Source organism: Triturus cristatus, chromosome 9, assembly GCF_964204655.1.
Source record: "Triturus cristatus chromosome 9, aTriCri1.1, whole genome shotgun sequence".
Taxonomy (NCBI): domain Eukaryota; kingdom Metazoa; phylum Chordata; class Amphibia; order Caudata; family Salamandridae; genus Triturus; species Triturus cristatus.
This window is the reverse complement of record NC_140592.1, coordinates 1,193,480,314-1,193,505,446: the sequence shown is the minus strand read 5'-3', so window position 1 is coordinate 1,193,505,446 and position 25,133 is coordinate 1,193,480,314. Positions and strand designations below refer to the sequence as shown.

The window sequence follows — 25,133 nt, the reverse complement described above, 5'->3', positions numbered from 1 at the left end:
TTCCCATAGCAGACATTTGTAAAGCAGCTACTTGGTCTACACTACACAACATTAAACATTACTGTGTAGACGTTTTAGACCGCCAACAAGCCAAAGTTGTTCAGGCTGTATTACGTACCCTTTTCCAGTCTTCTGCAACATCCACAGGCTAGCCACCAGTTGGGGGAGGACTGTTTTACAGCCTAAGCACAGCATGTGGATCTACAGCCACACATGCCTCGAACGGAAAATGTTTCTTACCCTGTAAACATCTGATTGTGGCATGTAGTGCTGCAGATTTACATGCACCCTCCCTCCTCCCTGGACTTCCTGGCTGTTGCAGTTATTATTCCTTTTTACTTCTCTTGCATACTCATCTTTCAACCTCACCCGCGGGTCAGAAAACTATCTAAAAATGTAGCCGACGATCATGCGCATTGCAAACAAGAGGTGGAGTCAACGTACCTCATGACTTGAAAAGAATTCTTTGAAGAAAAACATCTTTAACGCATCCGGGCCCAACTCTAGGTGGCAGGATTTTGCACAGCATGTGACTCTGCAGCACTATATGCCACGAACAAATGTGTACAAGGTAAGTAACATTTTCCTTTTCACTACATCATCCACGACCTTTGTACCACATGCTTCCTAATTCCAGTTTCCATCCAGTATGTGGCCAGGATCCCCATACTTGGGTCGTAATTTTTAACAATAATCTGAACATCTACGTATGTCATGGTGATATCGGTTGCATTCCACAGCTGCAAAGATTCTATGGAGCAGTGAGGCTGCAGAAACACTGCGAGGGATCTCTTCACGGTTTTTACATGTTCGGAAAGGGTCAAATTCTACAGCAGATCAATAATAATCGACAGAACAAATACCACCTAATGATATTATTGATAACCCAACTACTTGGGCATTAGAAAGCATGTTTTCAAGTTATATAAGTGGACTTTTGTTGTATATTTTGCAGCCTGTTCTGGGTATATGACTGTCTCGGCCTGTCTATGATCTAACGCCGTTATCGGACTCTGATATGGCGTTGGCCAGCTCTAGGCACCTGTTGCACTATGTGCAACCAGTGGTTATACGCCGGATTCCAATCTCGGACCTCTGCCCATACATCAATATCAGCAGAGGATTCACAATCATTTTGATCTGATTTGGACCCAGTACAGTCTCCTCAGGACACTGACCGTAATAATATGGAAAGGGACAGATTGCTGTCACCTGATCCTGATCATTTGGATGGTGTATCTTGACTTATGGAATCCTAGTGGGCTAGGAATATCTCCTGAAACAGAGAGGGACTCTCTGCTTGAGAAAGTGATTTGTGTTCCGTGGTAACTCAGAGGGCAGCTGAGACGCTTGAATTGCAGTTGCCCACTATTGAGATCAAAACAAATGTGCTTACAGAAATTTGTCAATTAGAGCCATCTTCGTCAGAGCCATTATTGTTGTATAACGAAGCCCTTACAGATGATCTTCTACGTACATGATCAAACCGATGTTCATCCCCGCCAGTCATTTAACCTGTGGTTAAATGGCCTAGACCAGCACCCATTGAGCTGGACTTTCTGACCAAGAATCCTTTACCGGAGAGTCCTCTTGTAAAAGCTTCTACAATTGAGGCCAATTTAAATTTCTTTCTGACCAATCCTCTGGATAAGGAATCAGGAAAGCGTCATGCTTTCGTGAACAGAATGTTTTCTTCAGCTAGTTTAGCACTTCGATCCATCAATGTCCAGTCATTTGCACCGTAACATTTGACATAGTAACTTACCCGCTTCATAATGGAGGAGTGGAAGGAACTTTAGAGGTTCCAGAAATTGGAAAGGGTTTGTTTGCTTAAAGCCCGTTGTACTCTGATCCCGTATGCCAGTGATAACCAATCTGCCAGGGCCAGAGACTGCAGCTGGTAGCAAGCTTCAATAAAGTGATCTGTTTTTGAGAACATGATCTGAATAATAATTTCAGGTGGTTCTTTGCACTCGTCTCTGACAGACTCCGATGGCTTCGACGCAGGTGTCTGCTGATACAGAAATTCGCTCTTGTAGAGAAACAAACCACTTTGCTGTACAGGCACTTTGTGAGTTGTTTTTAGTATTTACAGAAACCCGAAATACCAACAGACCTGAAATGTATGCAAATATTAGATCCATTGCTTGTGGCGGACAATTCAACCTGCAGATTCATCACCTCTCCTGGTGCCAGACTGGATCTAAAAAGTGGGTCTCTTGTGGTGCGGAGTTCTCGGACTCCGGGCTCAACGTTGAGAGGGCCTTTCATGAGCATGCCTAGTGAGACTTTATTCTGCAGGGTGATCAATACCACTTAATCACTGAAGCTATCATTTTGCTGGTCTGGAACTGAAATTTTGAAATAGTATGTGAATTTTATAAGAAAAATACACATTGAAAAGCAATTCGACCATGACATTGGAGGTCATAGTAGTGATGTATTTCAACATCTTTTGTCACTGTTTTGTCTCGTCAGGACTTACTTTATGGCATCATGTCTGTTGTGCTAGAGCTTGCTGCGGGATACCTCATACGGGTGTGACACCACTGCTGGCAGCAGGCTGCGTGTCCCTCTGCAGCAGCTCATGCTGATGTTTCCTTCCCAGCCACTCAATGAAGCTGTAAATCACATTGGGCAAAGTGGTCAATAATTGGTTTTAGCCATTCGGCTTGTTTCAGAACTGTGAACGAGCAGATGAAGCCCGAACTGTATCCATTGCACCATCCTTCCGTATACAGTGGCTTTCAGGACCCCGGATCCATGTCACTGTGCCAATGAAGAGTGTTCCTTCCAGCAGGATCCATGCTCTAGAGAAATGTATGCCAGGCTTCAGGGGACAGAAACATCATCATGGGATTTTTCTCTGACGACACATTGATTCAATGTATAATTGGGTGAATATTGTCACAGATACTTCATGATCATTGATCCAACAGGCCGTGCTGCTAGATATTGGGTCTAACTTAACCACAGGCGTCCTGCTCATCAGTGCGGGCTTGAAAATAGCTCTTTTCGCACAATCAAATTGTCTTAACAATCACTTTCTATAAGAGGATTGTGCAGCATGAATGTTATTAATTTGATGGTATACCTATCATGTCAGTCACAACCTAAGTTATACATTTGTGTCATATGCCATAGGTGGTAAAGTACAAGCCTATTTACTCGTTAACGCTGATGAGATTTCATCAAGGTGTGTCAAAAGCGTCTGAGATTCACGGGTTGAAGTTGAAATGCGATATTTTACTCTTACTCCTTTATTCGACTGGTGTGTAAATGTAAGTGACATACACATATAGGTGTAGGTAGTATCAGTGTCATTGCTAAAGTTGCTTGAATAACCTAACTGGCAAATTTCATGATTTTTGAGGCTTTTCCATTTTAATGTTGCTGAGCATATTCAGTGATGATCAAGGGTTTTATTGTTTGCTCTTGCCCAGACACTCTGTTTGGAAATCCTGTCTCGGTCTTTGCAGTTCTATGGGACATTCCTGGCCAGATTACAGAATCCTGCAGCAGAAATGGTGCTTAAAGAGTAAATGTATACAAAAAAGTGATAGTTTAAATTTTTGGTAATTACTCGGGCAGCATTCCAGTCTGTTATCATCACACCATGCCACCTCAGTTTGGACCCAGCCATATTCAAATCAGTCTTGACCCTTCTCCAATGAGAACAGTCCAGCCCGAACTGCCGGGTCAGGTCCTTTCTGAGCGAAAACACAAGCCACCCAGCACCAGTTTCGCCCTGATTGGGTCTCAACAGTGTGGTGTAACTTGGTTCCAATTGCATGGTGAGCACAGGACCCACGTCTGGGCATACCTGTCGGACTTACTGTGTCATACTGAAGTATACTAAAAAGTGATGGATGAAATGCTTGAGTTCATCTGAGTCACTGGAATTTACTCGTCGAGCATCCCACTCCACTGTTATTTTTCACACTACAGCACGTTTGTTTTGGACACCACAAGAATTACCCAGCTCTACTAGAAACAGTCCATGCCAAACTGCCAGGTTTATCAGAAGCTAGCAGACATAGCAAAAACATCCAGAGTTGGCCAAACCAATATTTTGGGAACTTTGGTGCATATCGTAGAGGGACAAAGCTGTGGACTGCTGAGTCATAGGTCCTCTTCTTTGAGTACCAGCTGTCCCATTCTGCAAGTGCATTTAACTTACTGGATGATCTTTTATATTCCTCTTGTGGTCTTGACATCTGTGAGACCATTCGAGTTGTTCCATGCTTTTTATGTTGCTTGACCAGCACACTAGATTGCCCTGGTGTGAAGGGGGTGGACCCAACTTAAGAGATTGGCTACTGAACGCTCAATTGGCCACGAGAGCCTTTTTTGGCAACAACTGGGATTATAATGTATGTCACAACCTTTTTTCCTGTACCTCTGGGAGAAGAGTGTAGGGATCATCTCTGTGTTAGAATCCATCCATATGCCCTCATCTGAAGTTCTGCACTTTTCCCTTCGGACGTGGTGAACTGTGGCATGTGAGTGGCTCATGTGGCAGTCTTGTTACGAGGTTGGGTTTACATGTGCTACGTGGATGGTATCCTTCCCGAAAGCATCGTGATTGCAGCAGCGGAGTTTAGTTTCTTTTCTTTAAATTAAAGCTATTGTATAGCGCTTGCCTACATTGGTAGCACACTTCACCGTTAGGTGTGTGGTTGGAAAGATGTTGCTTTTGTTTTGATGTTGTGTGGGAATAGTTTCCATGTCATGCTTGCTGTTACTGTCTTATGGGACGCAGTGCATAGCAGTGTGCTGGATGAAGTGTGAGAGACAGACTTGCAGTTTTATGGTTTTCAGTGCGCTGAACAGCTCTGCAGGTCCCTTTATGGTATTTGTAACATAAAGTAGTCTGCATAGCTTGTTACTGCACTGGGTTGTCCATTGTAAGATTTTGTTTGGTTGTGGTCTGTAGCAGACATGGTTGGGAGGAGAGAGGAGCAGTGAGATCTATTGGAATGGACGTGGTTATTATCATCCCATACCAGAGTATCATTGTGAGATGTAAAACGGTCAGGATGTATAGATATTCGTCCAGCAGTGTGTGATGGAACAGTTCAGCAGTGTATTGCTGCTGACCGCTGTGTATTATGGGCTTAGTATTATTGTTGGCCATAGTTGTTATATATGTAAAAACATAAGTATATAATGCTACAGCGAACCATGAGGCAGCACTTCTTAGCTTACCTACATATCGAAATCAATGTGCTGGTTGGGTTGTTCGCAGTCTGTGGGTTGTAAGCGAAGGATTGCACTTGAGGGTGCAACTGTTTTCCGGGCTCTGTTGCGGGGATGTGAGGTGGTGCTGTTATCTAGGAAATAGCCATGTTTTCAGCTGTCTTCGGGAGTGTGGATGCTCCTGGGTGCTTCCAATGCTGTCTGGTGTGAGTTTCAGAGCTTGGCAGCTTGTACTGAGAAAGCAGTGCTTCCTGCAGATTTCTTATGGGAAGGTAGCGTCATAGTAATCTGTATTACAGAAGGGGCTGTTCGTTTATGGCCTCTTATGTAATGCTAAAGTGCCCTGAGAGCAATGAAAAAAGGCGCATCTGCAGTTGTACTTTTGAGGCACAGAGTAACATGGCCACAGATACGAATAAAATGTGCTTCTAGAAAAAAGCGAATTGTTGAGCACAAGGGAAGGCAGTGCACCATATATTATGTTAATACCGCTAGGTTACCCCTGCCATAAAAACAGGCCACTTTTAAGAGCTTCGCTACACGATAATAACAGCAATTAAAAGCGTTAATGAAATACAGTGGCCCAGAGAGGATGTGCCGCTGCAAAGTACAGCTGGCCATGGAAAAACACTCATTCACACATTCTTCAATGAATGCTCTGAATGAAGAGTGCATAAAAATCACTAGGTACATTTCCCGCTGGCCACATTCTTAGAAACGTGTCTTAACACCCATCTTACCACTTTGTGCCATTTAGCCATTGTGTAAAAATAAATAGCCACCAGAGCGAGAAACCTAATGTTTCTATAGTTGTTGCCTCAGGCAATAGTTATGTTGTGGTTTTACAGCAAGAGGCGTTATAGTCTGTGCTAGTGGCTGCCAGATAAACATATATTTATATCTGGATGGACACTGTCTATCTTCCTGGGTGCTTGTGACTTGCTGTAAGGCCAGCCTGTGCTCCTCTTTCTAACTACTGCTTGTATTATTGCCTTACCAGTTTGCCAATATAAAAATTAGTCACAGACTGTTGTGAAGATGCAGCATTTACTAGACGTTTACAAATATTGCTTAGTACAAAAAGAGACCAGTGAGATAAAATAGCTCACTTGGTTTATGCACCAGCTGTGGAGTAAGGAAGAAGGTGCTTACCAAAACTAAGACCACCAAAGTTGAATATTCCATCCATAACTTGTGAAGAACACCTCATCACACACACTACCAGGGCTGCAAGCAGTTTGCGGCATTACATGAACCTGTTCCACCGGTGCTGCACTGGCGGAGTTAGACGGTGCCATGGGCTGTTTGCATTTTGATGATCCCCATGGTAGCAATGCAAAAAACGGTGTTGTACTCCCCCTTCCCCCAGTGGGGAGCATGGGCAAGGCTGTGATGTAAGGGAGGCAGCAACTACATCTAAGCTTGGATCGTTTTTTTTGGCCCAAGTGTCCAAGAAGATCTTGGGCTGAGCCGGATATATGGCTCGTCTTTAGTGGCTAATCTAACTCTACGTGGTGAAATGCTGTTTTGACCTTATTTGACTGCTCCCCTGACGTTGCACCCCACTTCATCTCAAAAGTCATTTATACTTAGATAATGAATTTAAGTGTAAATAGAGATCTTCCAATTCTAATTAATTTTAAGTGAAAAACCAAAAATAAATCTAGAGTCTGGTGCCATAAAGCTGAAAACCACCACTGTGCCTTTAAGGTCTCCAGCATACTTCGGCAGTGCCTTGCATTGTTTCTCTAGCTCCAGTGAGATGATCTGAGCCTTGGCATGGGATTCGGCAATTGGGACGGCAGGGCCAAGCGGCAAATGCCATCTGCCAGGGGATCTAAAAGAGGAGTCTACTAGGCTAACAGGCAGAGAAGCACCATATGTTACAAGCTCTGATAAACCTCCTGTTTCCCTCTATGCAGAAGAAATATATTCCATAGCGGTCATTGCAGTGCAGTGGATAGGGAATACCACAACATAAGGCCTGAGCACTTTCTCAAAGCAACACCATATACAGTGGGGAGCAGCCTTTACAGCGCGGTAACTAGCCCGCAGTGCTTTTACCAAGCATTGTTTATTTATGACGGCAACTTCTTGGAAAATATATTGCTCACTTATCTGCACAGTTGACTAATAAAGGCATTTTCCCTCCAGAAAGCACATCCATGAATATTTACCTTGTCTGACTCTGATATACCAAACACTCCTCTGTCTGTAGTTGCTTTCCAGGTTTGATACTTGTTGTTGTCACATATATATTTTTCAATGGTTTCTGCTAATTTGTAGGTTATCTCTCAGAAGGAATTTCAGATTCCAGTCTGGTAGGCAAATCCTGTAAAACTGCTACAATCTTCACAAAATACTCAGATCAAAATGGTTGGTTTTCATAAAACGTACAGCCCAAACCAGTGCTGTTTCTATGGTGAAGCACCTCAGATGGGGTAATACCAGCTCTGTAGTTACTTTTTATTTTCACACCCTTACCCTTTTTTGCCCATTATTGTCTTCTCTCACTCAACCTGTCCCTGTTTCTCTCCCCCTTTAAATTATAAAGCTAATAAAAAAAATCAGTCTTAACAGAACAAAGGACCTGTTCCCTGCAGTTCTGGACTGGAAGGCTTGCTCATTTAAATAGCAGATGATGTACTGTGCCACAAAACATCAGATACATTTGAGTAGTACCTTAAATGCGAGAGACAATTCTGTCATCCTCCCTGGATTCCATCCTTAATATCCTGGCTGAATTGCATTAAGGAAGACGATAATCTAACCTTATATTGTAATATTTTTTCGCTAATATAACATATATGAATATTACCTTTTAGAGGCGCTAGACCACCTGTTGGTTAAAATAAGAAGGGGTGGTAAGTCAGTGTGATATTATACATCCTTAAATTGCATTAGGAACAAGGGGTACTTTTCTCTGCCAGATTATGAAATGCTTTACCGGGCGGCACAGTCCTAAAATGCATCCAGATAGGTTTACCCTATAAGTGAAGATGTTTGTAGATCAGTCAGTGAAACTAACGGTGCTGATATGGGTAGAAGACATTAACCCTACCTATCCATTGGTTGTAAGTATAACTCAGTTGGCTTGGCTCAGAATTCAGGTTAAGATGAAGACTAGCATTTCCAATTCAACAAGGACACCTTATGGGCAAGCAAAAAATGTGCTCATCTGGAAAAAGATGTTATTACAACAAGCAGCGTCTAGAAAGGGTGCATTTTAAGATTTGTAAATAAAGGTAGACCTGTTGACCAAAATGCTGCTTATGGTTTGCTTCTTAATATATGCACTGCTGATCAGATTAGTTGAGACATGGCATAGCCACACACTGATAAAGCCGTATGTATTTATGGGCCCTTCAGAGCGAGGTCAGGTAGTGTCTCTATTATACAGCATAATGGTTAATGCCAAGAAGCTTTCTGACCTCAATGGTTGCCTGGCGACTACCATGAATTCAAATATGACTCTGCCTGGTGCATGGCCTGTGAACTTGCATTTAATTTTGCAACCTGTAGCAACAGAATTAAAAATGTAAGTCTGGTGGTTGGTTCCCTTCCATACTCCACTACTTGCATTTCTGGGCCGGGTACTCACACCTCGAGCAATCGAGAACCTAAGGACCAAACTAGAGGCTGAGATCACGCTTTAGGATCTATGGTAAGCACTGCAGTCACTGCCCAAGGGTAAAACTCCAGGGACCAATGGCTTGCCAGTGGACTTTTGCCAGGCTATTATTCCCCACCTCATGGCGAAATTGCTGGATGACTTTGTGGAAGCTCTGCAGTTGGGTGCTCTGCCTCCTACTTTGTGAGAGGGCGTCATCTGTGTGATGCTCAAACCGGATGGTAACTCGGCTGATCCCTCCTCATATCTGCAGCTGACCATGATGAATTCTGAGACTATAAGCTATTTTGTTTTTTTTAACCAATTTTATTGATTTTTAGAGTACAATATGCACATTGCAATCATTACAGTATAGTAATATGAACAACCATAAGGCGGTTTCCATTGAGTCAATGCATCATAGACAGTAATGACATTTTCGATAGGAGACAGTTTTTTTGTTTTTTTTTACATCCTCAACAAGCTTAACTAGCCAGGTACGAACATTTCTATTCATCAAGATCCGTGCATCCAGAACGGAAGGCCATTATAGTGACTCTACACGTACAGGCAGCAGGCGAAGACATAATATTGCAGCACCGAGGCAAACAACGCCCATAGGGAAAGGGGGGAGGGGCGGTTACTCCAGGCATGACTCGAGGAGAGATAGTGTACAAGCTCTACGGCCACAATACCGAAAAGAGGTCCCTTCAGCCACCCTCCCCCTAAGCTCCTCAGAGAGGACCTGCAGTTCATGCACAAGGACATCTCACTCTGGTGCGATGGGGACCCTACGCAATCCTCTGACCTCCTCTCTGTGCAGTGCCACCGATCCGGCCCTGCCCCACTTCAGTGTTGCCGCAAACTAATAGGTCATACCCAGGAAGGTGTGCATTCTTCCATTTCAAGGCAATGACCCTCTTAGTTATAAGTAGAGCCAAATCTATAAATCGATTTGTGACTCCTCCCCGCCTCCTGTGCTGGCACAACCCAAACACCCCCCTTCTATAGTGCACAATTTCTCCCTACCCGCGACCACCGCCAAGGCGTCTAGTACCACCATGTACAATAGCCGTGCCTCTGGACAGTTCCAAAACATGTGTACCATGTCTACGGCTCTGGAACCACACCTAGGGCACAGCGACTGACTCCCATATATTCTTTGCAGCTGCGCTGGTGTGCGATATGCCGCAGCCATTGGTCTAAGGGCTCCCCTGCCAACACAAATAAGAGCAATCACAGCGGACGTCCATGGCACGTACCCTGACTGATCACAAAGGGAGCCATAGAGAATAATCGAATGAGGCAAAGTAATCTTACCGGAAGCCCAAACTTCAAGAGTGCCGCAAACGTGTAGTTCCAATCAACTGTATCGAAAGCCCGTTCTAAGGTCTATCGCCAAACAGGTGGCAAATTGCCAGTGAAGTGAGGCCAGCTCCAGTACTCTGTAAAGCCTAGGCATGTTAATGGTAGTCGAACAATTAGGAATAAAACCTTTCTGATCCCCATGCACCAGTAGTGGCATATATACCACTAGGCGGCCAGCTATGACTTTGCTGAGTATCTTATAGTCTGTGACCAAAATTGACAAGGGGCCATACGCCAACACTTCAAGCTAGTCTGTGTCTGGTTTCGATAGTGATACTATGAGGGACTCACAAAGCGTCAGGTGTAGTATTCTTTCTTCTAAGGCTGTCTGATAAATCTCCAACAATTTAGGGACCAGGAGGCCCTCCTATGTCATATGAAACTCCGTGGGAGACCATCCAGGCCAGGAGTTTTACAGGTGGCTAACCCTCATACTGTCGCCCGTAGTTCCTGTTCTGTTTTGGGCTGCTGCAGGTCCTGTTGAGCCGCCCGGTCTGATAGGGCTGATCTAGGGCTGCAAAGAAGGTTTGTATGTGCAGTCCAATAGCAACCAGGAGGGGGTTGTATAATGCTTTATAATATGACGTAAATGTATCCTGTATGTCCATCTGGTTAGTGACTGTAATAGTCGGGGACCATTGAATTGCAGTAATAGTCACTGACAGATTCACACTGCGTAGGAGGCAGGCCAATAGTCAGCCAGGCTTATCTCCCTCAATAGGCATCATGGCCTAGTAGGCCCGGAAATCCAATTGTTGCAGTTGAGCTTCCAACTGGGCATGTCTTTCCCTAGCAGCCGTCTCCCACTTCTAGGCGTCCAGGGACCCCTCCAACTTGGTTAAATCCCTGTGTAGGTTTGTCTATACACCGGCCACAGTATTGATATAGTGCCCCTTATTGAGTCTCCCACCCTGTTAACCTGGACTCTGCTGTGCCCCAATTCTCCTTAATGTAGTGAGTTAGCATATCCCATGTCCTGTCCTGAAATACATTGTCTTCCAACATGGCTGGTGGTAGCAGCCAGGTGCTGACACGCGGACGGGGATTTCCCCAAGCTAGAGTCAATGATAGGGGATTGTGATTGGAGAAAGTCCAGGCTAAGTATTCTCCAGCCGTAACCTGTGCATGGATAGTCGGATGACAAATAATCTGGTCCAGCCTGACATGTAAGTCATGGGGTGGGGAATAATAGGAGTACTCCCTCACGGCTAGGTATAAAGTATGCCAGGAATCTAAGAGAGACCAGTGTGTCATCCACTGTGTCAGTCTTGTCGCAGACAACACAACAGGAGACGTCGGCTGTGGGTGTTGGGACCTATCCATTCCAGGGTCTAATAAACTGTTAAAATCTCCTTTGATAAGCCATGGACTATGCTCCCACTTCCCATGGAGGACTGTAAGGCGGGCTAGAAAGGCCTGTTGCTCTACATTCGACGTCGGCGCATAAATACTACCCATTGTTAGCGGGTGTCCATCTAATTGCCGCTCCACATATACATAGCGCTGCTCAGGAACAGTCTCCACTGGTATTGGTTTGAAGGGGACTGCTAGGCTTATCCTTATGAGCAACCTGCTAGTTAATCTACTTTATGTGGGGCTAAAGCATTGCCCTCTCATTTCTTTTGTAGCCGGACATCCTTCCCTCCCTCCACATGAGTCTCCTGTAGGAATGCGATATGGCTTGTGTGCCTGCACAAATATTGCTGAATTAGATGTGCTTACGCACTGTCCCCATTTCCTGTACATTCCAAGTCAGTACTTGTAGGTTCGTCATGGAGCAGTGAAGAAATGGGGCCTGCATACCGCCCTGTGCCTATGAATAATATGACATGTGCCCTTCAGAAACAATCGAAACATAATCCCCAACTCTCCTCCCGAGGTTGTCGTAAATAAAATATTACGCTCTCAGAATTTCAGAATATTAATAAGATCATGCATAAAGCAAGAGGCTGAGTCTGTGGTATCAGGTTCAAAAAGGGCTTTATTCCAATAACTCGAGTCAAAGGGAGAATATTACCATCACCACAAGGGATCTGGAAGGGACTCAAAAGTATTCTCAAAACATTATTCACAGAGTACAGTATATATACATCGGAAACGAAAAGAGCAAAAGAGAGTGAGATAAGAGCATGTGGGCGTGTAAGAGGGTGTGAAGGTGGGCGTCCATGTGGGCGTCCACTTGATGATAATGGGTAATTTGTCATGTGTGGGTGGATACCTGGAGGGGGTTGCGTGATCTGCTGGAATTGTACTGGAACTTTGCCTTACTTGTGCTCAACTCGAGCATGACGTGTAACTGACGTGGGGAGGGTTGCTATGCAACCGGACAAGTCTGGAAGTGAGGCCTTCAGTGTCAGGACGACCAGCACATCTTGTTTTATCTGATATCTGATGTCTGGAGCAGGGACTGATTTGTGACATAGGTTGCTCATCACCAAAAGCCGATGTGGCATCTATTTCTTCATTTACTTCATTTACTGCAGAGGCCTTACATGGGGGCTATGGGCTTTTTACTGACGTGAGCTTTGCAATCTCACAAAGAGAGACAGAAAGGCTAGGCTTTCTCCTTTGCTGATCCCTCCTTCTCCAGGCAGGAATGCGGCTCTGTAGGAGTAAGCAGATAACCGTGCTCAATACTGTCTCGGTACCTTGTGACAGGGCCCCTTTGGCTGAGGCCCAAGTGTGTAAGGCCAAGGATACGCAGGTGCAGCTTTCTGAACGTCCGAGGCCTGAAACCTCTGTTCGAGTCTAGCTGAGCCACAAACACCGGTTTGTATGTGGTGCAGGAAAACATGATGCAAAACGTGTAGGCCTCAATACAGATTTGTCGTTTCTCTCATGGGGAACTGAATGATGACAGGCCACGTTATAGCATAAGTAACATGATAGGAAAGGCCATGGAGGGGAAATGCATAGGTTACATGCATGCGCACATAGGCGTTGGGGGGCACATGGGGACATATAGGCCTCATAGATTTTTATTTTCCACAAGGTAAGCACAAACCGGTGGTCACCCAAACATTGAACCAATAGATTCATTCTGTGGAACTCTCCTAGCAGAACCTCATATGAGTGTCCCGCCTAGGGGGAAGTGAAAATAACCTGTTAAGGGGGAGGGGGCCAACCAGCATCTGGAGCCGGAACTCTAGCTCCTTTAGCTAAAGGAAAATAAAAGCCTGGGAAAACCTGAGCAAACTGTGCCTATAACTCTGACCCAATTTGTCACCAATATGTTGCAATAATTGTGAAACATTCCAACAAAAATGTAAGGATTAAGGCTCTCACTGCAGGGAATCATGAACACATTGGCAACATAGATACCAGTGAGATTGGCGGGGTTCAAATCAGTAAGTTTGCAGTATGCGGAATAACATTTGGCAGTACAATTGAGGTGGTGCTGATCGGTGAGGCAATCGATCTGGAGTCTGACTGCGAGTCATCGGTGAGTCGGAGAGACTGGGGGGAGCAGCGCTCTGTTATCAAGAGTGACACATCCATCAATGTGCGCTGCTCCTGGTCGGAGAATCTGGATGCGACTGAAGAACGCTTAATAAGGTGTTTATTTAATAAATATACTGACATTAAACTGAGCATCTACTATAGATGACGTCTGAAAATCTGCTATAAGAACAGAATTAAAGGAACAGTACAGATTCCCAATATGAATCTGGGTAAATCACCATTCAAATGGATCTAAATATTGTACACTTCAACGAATGGCATTTTAACTTTAATCAGACCCTCCACGACTTAACTGAATATCTTCTGATCTCTGGATAAGTTACAATATAAAGTTGAACAAACTACCTACTCGTCAATTTTTGAAACTCTAAATCCTGCATTTAATTTGCTGTCACTTTGAGCCCTGAAGAAGTTCCGTTAAGAAACTATATCTTTAAAGGAACGAAACGCGTTGGCTGTGGTTTTTGTATCTATCTACTTGAAATAAAAATTAAACAAAGAAAAGCATAAAACAATTTTGGACTTCATTTCTATGTTCAGTGCACCTCCATTCAATGTAAATTTTTGGTCAGAATTTCCTACTGAGGCATCACTAGGTGAATGGTGCTGGAGAGTTTGTGCACTAACAGCCTGACAAGGCAGCAGCTTATTGGGAGTGAGGTGCTACCATTTGAGTCCGTCACCTTTTGTTAGTTTGGATATTGCTCCTGGTCTCTAACCTACGCTGGGGAGTGAGACCCTCCGCATGCGGCTTCACCTTCCCCCCGTTTCGCCATCTCCTTGTGGGCTGCCTCTTCTCCATCCCAGTGGTTGAGTCGGTGTGGCCAGGACAAATGATTTGTAGTGCCATTATTCCAACCAGTCTCATGCATACGCGAGCTTAGTGAAAGAATTGCTGGTCTGGTTGGCTGTTACTTTAAGCTTTGCAGGGTATAACAGTGAGTATGTGAGGCCCACCTCCCTCATCTGTTTCTTAACTCTCATGAAGGATGCTCTCCAACGCTTCACTATTAAGGTATAGTCTGGGAAAAGGAAGATACAGGCATTTTCATACTGCAGAAGGCCTGTGTCCCAGAACGCCCTCAGAATAGTTTCCTTGCCTTTAAAGTTCAACAGGCAATCCCGGCAGTGGCCATCTTGCCGGGACTCTGTGCTCGCTACACCTGGTACTGCGGGGTGAGAGCCACTGGGTCACCACCTGGGCAAGCAATTGCTCAAAGAAGAAGACTGGGTCCCGGCCCTCTGCTCCCTCAGGAAATCCCACAACGGGAAGGTTGTTCTGACGAGAGTGGCTCTCAGAATCTTCCGCCCTATCCTGTAGCTCCCGCACCATAGCAAAACCAAAGGAAATGATGGACGGAGTGTTGAACATTGCAAGCACTCACCTGATCTGGGTTTATTCCACCACCGTTCATTAGCCCACTCTGCCACCCCAGTTCAGACATGGCCATATGCAAATCAGTCTGACCCTGTGCCTCATGGGAACAGCCCAGCCCGAACTGCCAAGCCATGTCTTCCCTGGACCGGAAACAAGCTTCCTAGGACCGGTTTCTGGCATTTCAGCCGTCTTCGGCCAGGCTTGCTTGAATCCAGTGGCAAAGTGAGCAAGGGACTCACGTCTGAGCATACCCTGCCAACTTATGGCAAACAAAGCAAAACCAAAGGAAATGATGGACGGAGTGTTGAACATTGCAAGCACTCACCCCCAGTCAACTGATCTGGGTTTAATCCACCACCGTTCTTTAGCCCACTCTGCCACCCCAGTTCAGATATGGCCATATGCAAATCAGTCTGACCCTGTGCCTCATGGGAACAGCCCAGCCCGAACTACCAAGCCATATCTTCCCTGGACCGGAAACAAGCTTCCTAGGACCGGTTTCTGGCATTTCAGCCGTCTTCAGCCAGGCTTGCTTGAATCCAGTGGCAAAGTGAGCCAGGGACTCACGTCTGAGCATACCCTGCCAACTTATGGCAAACAAAGCAAAACCAAAGGAAATGATGGACGGAGTGTTGAACATTGCAAGCACTCACCCCCAGTCAACTGATCTGGGCTTAATCCACCACCGTTCTTTAGCCCACTCTGCCACCCCAGTTCAGACATGGCCATATGCAAATCAGTCTGACCCTGTGCCTCATGGGAACAGCCCAGCCCGAACTGCCAAGCCATGTCTTCCCTGGACCGGAAACAAGCTTCCTAGGACCGGTTTCTGGCATTTCAGCCGTCTTCAGCCAGGCTTGCTTGAATCCAGTGGCAAAGTGAGCAAGGGACAACATAGCCATCAGAGTGTGGACTTGGCTCTCGAGCTCTTACTTGGGGTTGCAGTTCGCTCTGGGTTCCCTCCATCTAAGTGATTCTGCCGGCCCGCTTACTTTGATCTTCCTGCAGCAGGTCCACGTTGATCACCACAGCATCTATTCGATTGAGCAGTTATTGGTGTGTTTCCGCAATGGCCACAAGGATGAGCTCCATACAGGGGGAGAACAAGTCATTATCAATGATACCTGGCCTACCCTGTGTGGGTACTGGACCAATCAGGAGGGCGGGGAGAAGAAAAATGACCAGTATCGGCATACTGTTTAGGGACCCGCCTCACCTCTCCCAGCCCACAGCAGTGTCGCAGTGGGAACGGGGGAGGGGGGGGCTCGAGCGGTCCCAGCTCCCCATCGCTGCCTCATCTCTTAGCCTCCCGCTTCAGGTCCATTCAGACCCTCTCTGGGCCTTCACTAGCAGAAGGCCCCAGCAATTTCAGGTAGTTCACAGCCCTGCAGGCCTGTCAGCAGCCTCAATGCCCTGCGGGAAAGCCCTCAGTCGGCCGCACTCACCACTGCCCGCAGGCCCAAGGACCAGGCAGCAGCTCCTCTGCCAGCCTACACATTCAGGTCCACTCAGAAGGAATATGCTCCCGCCCTTTTAGCAGGAGGCCACTCAGGTCGTCGCTGATCTCTGTACAGTGAGGCCGAACCTTCGACCCAGTCACAACACCTTCATGGGGTGAGGGCTATTAGCCGGCAGGGAATAGTCTCCTCCAAATCCACGTACCACCACAGCAGTCTGGCCAGGCTCCCTCAGGGCTCACAGTCCAGGCCCAACTAGGCCACCACGGAGCCTTCCGTCCTCCAGGGAGCATCCAAGGAGCCACGGCGGTGTTCAGAGCTGCTTAGAAGCCCCCCAGGTTCCTGTGGGCACCTCACTCGGAGCCCACAGCAGAGGTGATTGTGCGGCAACAAAAGGATGGCTGGCTCCGGATCGTGGGTCAGAACACGGAGCTCTCTTTGCTCGCATCTGCCATCTTGCTGCGGTCAGCCACGCCCCCATCTCTTGGCTCACATCTGCCATCTTGCCGCAGTCGGCCACGCCCCCATTTGGATAAGCTATTAAAGTTGTTTGTTCCGTGCATTTTCATTCTCTCACTTCCTGGTCCACTAGAGTAGAATGTTGTTCTGCATGATAATTTTAAAGAACACCATTGCCGTTACTGTTGTCATTGTGAAAGAAAAATCTGCTTACATGCCAATTCGAAGTTTGCAAGTTTTTTTGTAACAAAAGTAATAAAACATAATTTGAATCGCAGACTAGGGCGATAAGGATTATCCAAACACCTCATATGTATGAAAGTAAACCCCAGCAGAGCAAGGGACAAATGTATATGTTTTTACATATGGTGCTGCCTAGAAGATCATGTGATGGTTCAGGATCTGAAGTCATGGGAGAGAATACAAACGACCTTCAAACTGATACAGAAATGTAAATTTTCAGGGCTGAGCAAAATATTTAAAAATATCCCACCTACAGTGTCGGGCACGTGAGTGAGACCTTACACATCAGATATGGCCACGGCTAAGTATCATTCGTAAGCCATGAACATAAAGATGGCTGCAGCAGTTAGTTGCAATTTAATTTTAATTTCATATTGTGTGGCTGTATTAAAAACAGCCTTAGTAGTCAAGCGATGGTATAGGATGTCTTAACTTGTAAAACTCACTGCTGTAGTAAACCACCATTTGATTTGATAGGCAGCTAAAAATTGTGTGTGAGTGAATGAAACGCAACCGAACAAGGAATCATATGACTGATTGCAAGTTTACATTTCTCCACTTGATTACACGCTTTGCAAGTCTAATTTGACTGTACTCCGTTTGAATTGTATTTTCTAATCCTTTAGGTACATGTGAAAGCCCACTTTGATTATGATCCATCAGATGACCCGTATGTCCCCTGCAGAGAGCTGGGCTTATCATTTCAGAAAGGGGATATACTGCATGTAATCAGCCAAGAAGATCCGAACTGGTGGCAGGCCTACAGAGACGGCGATGAGGACAACCAGCCCTTAGCTGGGCTCGTTCCAGGTAATTTGAGGTTATTTGACTTGTATACAGCATCATTTTGGTTTTCCCGATAGAAAAAACTCTAACAGCTACTTTTATTTTTACTGTGAACCACTAATTCACTTTCAGCCTGCATACCCTTTTATTTTCACTGTCAAGCAACATTAATTCCTTGTCGATTGTCAGATTTTATAATCCTGTGAGATGCATTGCCAATAGCTAGCTTGACTGACAATAAATTTGCAAGGGAGCCGTAAGCCTGTTAAGCGACATATACCCCGTTCATGAGCTTACTCGTTTTTGCAAACTCAGACTTTTCAGAAGACACGGCAGTAAAGCTTTGGCTCTTTCTCACAAAAATCAATTGACTGTTACTGCTTGAACCATTGTGTTAAGTAAGAAGTAACTGCACAGATATTCTGAAGGCGCAGCATTTGTTGAAAGGGAAGTAATTTTTCAAGCACCTGCCAGTATTGAAAAGGATAGGTGATTACTTGCCTGGTGTTAGCCTTGCATGGCTCATCATTCTTCCATGCTTATTTTATGTGTCTGCTAATATCAGCAGCCTCTTTATGTAAATAGAATCTTAAATATGCACTCAACTTCACCATAACTGATGGGAGCATTGCTCGTATGGGATATTGTTTTTAAGGATATTTATGTAGCACACAACGACTAATCTGTCTCTTTTGGAAAGGAAATTAAAACCATGTTTTCCTTCCCATCCATTTTCTAAGAAGTACAAACACTCACATTTCTTAACCAAAGCCTTTATTGTTGACTCCATGTTGATGCAGTTCGATCTGGGGTATCCACCTCTCGTAGTCATTATAAACACTGTCTCGAATCCTGAGTTGTTCATCTGCAAATCAGTGATTTCAGGTGTGTTAGTCTAATTCGTCCAATTGAAAGTAAAACATGATTACTACAGCATCAAGATTGTATTGGATACGCACAAGGATCCAGGACTGGAAATTGTTTAAAATGATCTGGAGACCAGTTGGACCAGTATTCAGTTTTTCAGAAATGCTAAAAGAAGAAAACAAATGATGCACCATTGTGGGGCATGAGATTGCCGCCTCAGTTTGCAACAGGCAAGTGTACTAGTCCTGGAAGAGTACTATCTCATACCTGTGCACAAATCAGATTATAAACCTTTGGGCAAGGTCTGCCAAAAATGTGCATATTTGTTTATAGGAAGATGAGAAGGATCAAATGCCTAATTTCCATACTGGGTTTAGAAAAACACCTCCACCAGTCACAATGCTTGGATTTTTGTCAATTAATGTGATTCCCTACACTCTTCTCTCTAGTTTTCCATTCTTGCCCTTGATATTTTATTTCTGTTCTTTCTCCGATAAGGAAAAAGCTTTCAACAACAAAGGGAAGCTATGAAGCAAACCATTGAGGAGGATAAAGAACCTGGGAAGTCAGGTAAGAACATCAGATTTGGAAGGCAAACCTTTACACTCCAAAATGTTAACTTGTGAAAGTACTTATTTCTTTAAAATAAGACTTGCATAAATCAGAACATTTTCTAGTCTCACCACTACACTATTAAAAAAAAAACTTGATACCTGGTCAGTCTATCTTTAAGTTGCACATAAAAGGGTTTATGTGCACAAGAAAAAACGACCTCAAATTTTGAGGCAATCAATATTGAGGGTTATTTATTTTGAGGGCTGGAAATTCCAGTCTCCCTTTAATAATTTGGTTCTTGAAACATATATGTAGTGGCTTTTTTTCTCTTGTGATTTATGTACCTCAAACCTATTTTTAAGGCCTTTGAAAAGGAGTAGACCAATAATGCTTAAAACTATATTGTTACTCAGATACTAGCGTATGCCATACTGTGGGTCACTTACTCGTCCTTGAGCTAAGAAAGATCCTGGAGTGTATTATAAATATTGCACTTAATATGTTTATCAGAAAAAATTAAATGTCTTAGGGAATTGCATGTATCGGTTTGTTTATGCGCTAGTTTTGGAATCGTTGCTGTGCATCTTATGAGATAGGATGTTTAAGAGGTTGTTAATTCAAAATATTGAATTACAACACCTGATGCACTATAACATGTTTGTGTCAGAATGTATTTAACAGAAACGTTTAATGGTTGTTTTGAGTGTCAGATTGATTAAATATGTGTATGCAACTGGTTTATGGATTTTATGTTATGAATCTGAAATTAAAATATTTGCAAGTATACTACTAGGCACTCATTTGTGTCCAAGTCTTGTAGATCAAATGAAAATAACTAGTAAATATTTAATAGTCTACCATTCATTTGAATGAATAGGACTGCAATATAGTACACAAGCATATGTTTTAAATCTAGTTATCTTTCCCTTTTCAGGCAAGCTATGGTGTGCGAAGAAGAATAAAAAGAAACGGAAAAAAGTGTTATATAATGCTAACAAAAATGATGGTAAGTAAGACAGATTTTCCAGTCAGCACATTAAGCACTATTGAGTTCATGATGCAGGGGTTTAAGAGTTTTTAAGATTTTAAGAGTGGATTATTTGTCAGCTACCTTTAGACTGTTACTTTTACTTTAATATACAATATATGTAATGGTGGTCTACTAAAATTGAATGCAAAACTAATTCTAGCTATGGAATGAGAATAATACAAATTGATCATAAATTCTTTATTTACTATTAGGGAAAAGCATCCCCAAAATGATCTTATTATGAATTATTGATCATGCCTAGAATTGTAGGTCTTAGGTGATTTTGTGGTAATTTTCTACGTGCAAATAGCTGCAGATAAAGCAGTTTTTCCTTTGCTTCTTTGATTATGTGGATTTACAGATTGAAAAGTAGTGCATGAAAGAGCAAACCTGTTTGCATACAATACCTGTAGTTTGACAATACCAAATAAATTCTGGACTACAATGTCACAGTGGTCTCTTTTATGAAGCTAGAATTGTGACATATCTCAGTAGCTTGCAGCAAATCCTCCAGATCGTGTGCATGCATCTATATGTATTTTAGCCCAGTTTCAAGTCATGCTTTCCTCTCATCGCTGTCCCCATAGGATTCCTGTGTGCATTAGAGAATTTCTTCTTTAATCTTCGTTAATATTCAGAAACACAATCTGTCCTCCTATATGAAGGATCCTTGAAAAGCCTTTCACAGAGGAATAGTCTTAGAATTTTAATGGAAAGTTTTAATTTTATTTTTGTCATGTAATAATCTATATCTCATTGAAAACCTCAAAAAACAGGAGTGACTGCAGCAAAGTTAATAAGTTAAAGTTAACCCTCGTCTCATGTGCAATATTGTGTTAAAGAAGGCAGAGAATGAGTATGAGGTTTAGCATATGACACTCAAGGATTCAGTAAAGTTAGTGGAGTGCTAAATACATTTAAGCAGTAAATTACAGTTGTATTAATGTGCTTGGTATCCATTGTTACTATGATTTTCTTAAAGTGTCTTGTACTGATCAGCTGATGCTTGGGCTTCATAGGCCGATGATGCTTGAGCCTACGTTATTAATTCCACCTCAATTAATACTGAATCTTTGTGGATGAGTTCCCTGCATTGGTTATCTCTTTCCACACAAGTTTGTCTAAGCGATCTTGACTGGCTGATCTCCGCTTATGACCTAGCTTGAGGTAGGACCCACACCTAGGTAGCGATGGTTTCTACAGACCAAATTATAGCTGCACCTGTGCTGGTGAGGTTGTTCTTGGGATTCTGAATACTGCTTTGTAAAGTTTTGTGTGGTGCTTGTGCAGCAATTCTGAGTCTTTATCCAATAGTATTTTGCTTCCATATACGATAGTTGCTATCAATTTTGCTTTCACTACTTTGTGCAGTGGGTTCAGGCTGGGGCCCCATTGCTGTTTTCTTGACTTTAAAAACACTAACAATAGGGTGAAAGTTTTGACCTTTCATTCCTTGTTATGAAGGTGGTAGGTGCCTCTTGAATCTATGCGTACATTTAAATATTTGTAATCTTGTTCCATTGAAATTATGTTGTTGCTGATGCACCACGTTCTAGACATCTTGGGGTTTTTCGTTTCACCAAATTTCCTATTGTTGTCTTCCTTAGAGTGATCTCTGTATGATTTTGCTCAGTGTATTCCTGTAGTTTGATTAGTCTTTCCAGTCCGACTTTTGTTTTGTTAAATAACACAAGATCATCAGCATAGAGTATGTTTATTTGTTCACCGCCTAATTTAGGAGGCTGGGCATTGACATTAATTATCCAGTTATTTTTCCAACAAATTGGTGATACACCGGTTTAATAATGTTGGGGCTAGCACGCAACCCTGTTTCAGAACATCGAGAGTCTTTCTGCATGTCTGTTTTCCAACTTGATTTTTAGCCAGTTGTTGGTGTACAGCAGTTTAATTGCTTGTAGGAGGGTTAGAGAGAGACCCCAGATTTGCAGTTAGGATTCCCAGTGTCAAACTGTGGTCCAATCAAAGGCAGCTTTGAAGTCAACCAAGCAGGTTTGTAAAAGGGAGCAAGTTCAGATTGACTTTTCCACTCACTACTAGTGTAACTACTGTCAAGTTTAGTGTGGTTCCAGTGTTTTTGCCTGAAGCCTGATTGGTTACGGGGGATTTTCTCTCCTCTATACGCCTAGCTGTTGAGAACATTTGATAAGAGGCTTGCAAAATATTTTGCCTCATTGATTAAAGCAATGAGGCGGTATTTGCTCGGCTGTGATTTATTACCGCCTTTATATTTAGGGTTGTTAATTGATCCCTATCAGGACCGCGGGATTGCCTTGATGCACAGAATGTGATGGAGCAATGATAAAAGTGTGTAAAACCAAAACCCTGTGTTTGCTTTAAATATTGACTGTGGAGGCCCGTTTTGGGGGCATTTTCTATGTGAATTATTGATGATTTTTTCCACCTGCTCCCTACTGTATCCTAGTTTGGGTTTACCTGAATTATCAACACGAGCAGTGTGCGTAGAGGTCATTTTTAGGTCTTGCCTGAGCCAACGCATGCACTGCTCTGGCGAGACATTTAGTAAGTGGGCTTTTAAAAGTCCGACCGCATGCTTTTGCTGGCCTCAAGCTTGCGGTTACGCGCAGAGCCGCCATCTGGCTTTCTGTCATGGCTCATTAAGCCTTACAACCCTTACAGCACGCAAATCACTTTTATTTCTATGCTCCTCCACCCCCTGCTCTCTGCTCTCACTACCCCCTCCCTTCTCCCCCTCCCTCATAGTCAGTTATCGGGCTACAGCATGTTCTCTTTCCTTCTATGATCCACCACCCCCTGCTCTCTGCTCTCACTACCCCCTCCCTTATCGGGAACCCTCCGAACGAAAAAGAAATGCTAGAACGTTACTTTTGTGACTGGAACATACTGAAAGACACGCGTACTTGTGATGGCCATTTTGAACCAGGACGGATTGTTTTACCACCAAAGAAATACGTTCATCTCAATAGGTATTGACGTTAAAAACTGCCCAAAAATTTTGTTTTATTGGTTATTTGTAAAATAAATTGTCTAAGTATTGGAAGAAATTATTTTTTGCATAAAATTCAAATGTATTATATTTTATATTCTACTATGCAAAGTTTGAGTTATAATACAAACTGAACACTGAATACATATGTTCAACATACAGTCCAGTCAGATGTGGAGCTTCTTGAAGTGAAATGGTGAGTACGCAGTTGGAAGATGGTGACTGCTCTCCCAATTGTTTTAGTTTGTAGCTCCCGGCTCGTGTTGTTGCTGGGAGAGGGGGAGAAGGGTCCTCATTGTTAATAAAGCAGTGCTGGCCGGAGCTTTTGCGGGGCTGCGTGCGAAATTGAAAGCTGCTCTCTCACTCTAGCTGGGACTGAGGTCGGTGTGGAGTTGCTGGATTCGCGCTACGTGGGACATGAGAGACATGTCTTTGTGAGTTTGTGCGACGGAGCAAGAAGTATCCTACAATAGCTTTTACTAGCAGCTTTCTGTCATGCTCCGGACGGCATGAGGGGCTCTCCAAGTAAAGACTTCTAAGTAAAGAACTGTCCATCTAACTGAGCCCTCCAAGCAGGAGCAGTAGACAGCCCCTCTAGTGGAACGTAGGAAGTATTACTTCTGATCAAATGACGTAGTCTCTCGTTACAAATTCCCTCCAACTAAGCTTTTTCATCGGGGAGTTCTATGTTATTTTCATAGTTTTGTCATATCCGTCCGACCCTCCTTATTTTTTACGTTTTAGTGGAGTTTCGGAGAGTGCAAGAAGACATGCCTGCTTCGTAACTATCCATGTATGAGTAGCGAGTTACCAGCGTTAGAAGACGTTGCATTGCCAAACTTTTATAAACCCTTTCCGGTAACCCTTTAAAAGTTGCGTTCTATTAACTACATTTGTTGAGGAGTTGGAATTGAAGGTGTTGCTTTGCCATGTATCCCATGCACGTACGTGTCAGCCTGCCAAAGTTGCAATAGGTCGTTTGAGGTAGTAGTAGGGATTGTCTACAACCTCAACTATTGTCCAATATACGACTGAAGGGAGGGGCTTTTGAATACTCAAGTATGTTAGATTTTCCTTTCTGATCTCCGAAAAGGGGTGTTTATAGTTGAAAATACGAATAACTATAAGTTTTAGAAGGCACAGGAAATCCACGTATGTAATTATCGCTTCCGACTTATTATGAAATGCATTACAATTGTTTTGTAGTCTGCCCCCGTAGGTAGGGGCACCTGACGGGGCAGAGCTGTGGTTACGCGCAGAGCCGCCATATGGCTTTCTGTCATGGCTCATTAAGCCTTACAACCCTTACAGCGCGCGAATCACTTTTATTTCTATGCTCCTCCCCCTCCTGCTCTCTGCTCTCACTACCCCCTCCCATCTCTCCCTCCCTCCTTGTCCGTTACCGGGCTACAGCTTGTTCTCTTTCCTTCTATGCTCCTCCATCCCCTGCTCTCTGCTCTCACTACCCTCTCCCTTCTACTACCCCCTCCCTTCTCCCCCTCCCTCCTCGTCAGTCACCGGGCTACAGCTTGTTCTCTTTCCTTCTACCTTTTCTGTTTTTTTTATTTATTTACCCAGGTTTTTTAGCGCTTGTTTAAGTGGCTATGTGCGACACTCAGCACCACCACAGTGTCACTCTACGCCACCACAGCAACACTCAGCATCACCACAGCATCACTCAGCACCACCACAGCATCACTCAGCACCACCACAGCTTCACTCAGCGACACCAC

General features: G+C 43.9%; 1 protein-coding gene across 1 annotated transcript in view; it reads left to right on the top strand.

The window, feature by feature from the left end:
- PALS1 (protein associated with LIN7 1, MAGUK p55 family member) overlaps positions 1-25,133 on the top strand; it is a 502,940-nt gene that overhangs the window by 405,842 nt on the left and 71,965 nt on the right. Inside the window, exons 8-10 of the mRNA XM_085627208.1 lie at positions 17,803-17,986; positions 19,328-19,399; positions 20,319-20,390. Of these exons, the coding sequence (XP_085483334.1) occupies positions 17,803-17,986; positions 19,328-19,399; positions 20,319-20,390 (328 nt within the window). The remainder of the gene's footprint in view (positions 1-17,802; positions 17,987-19,327; positions 19,400-20,318; positions 20,391-25,133) is intronic.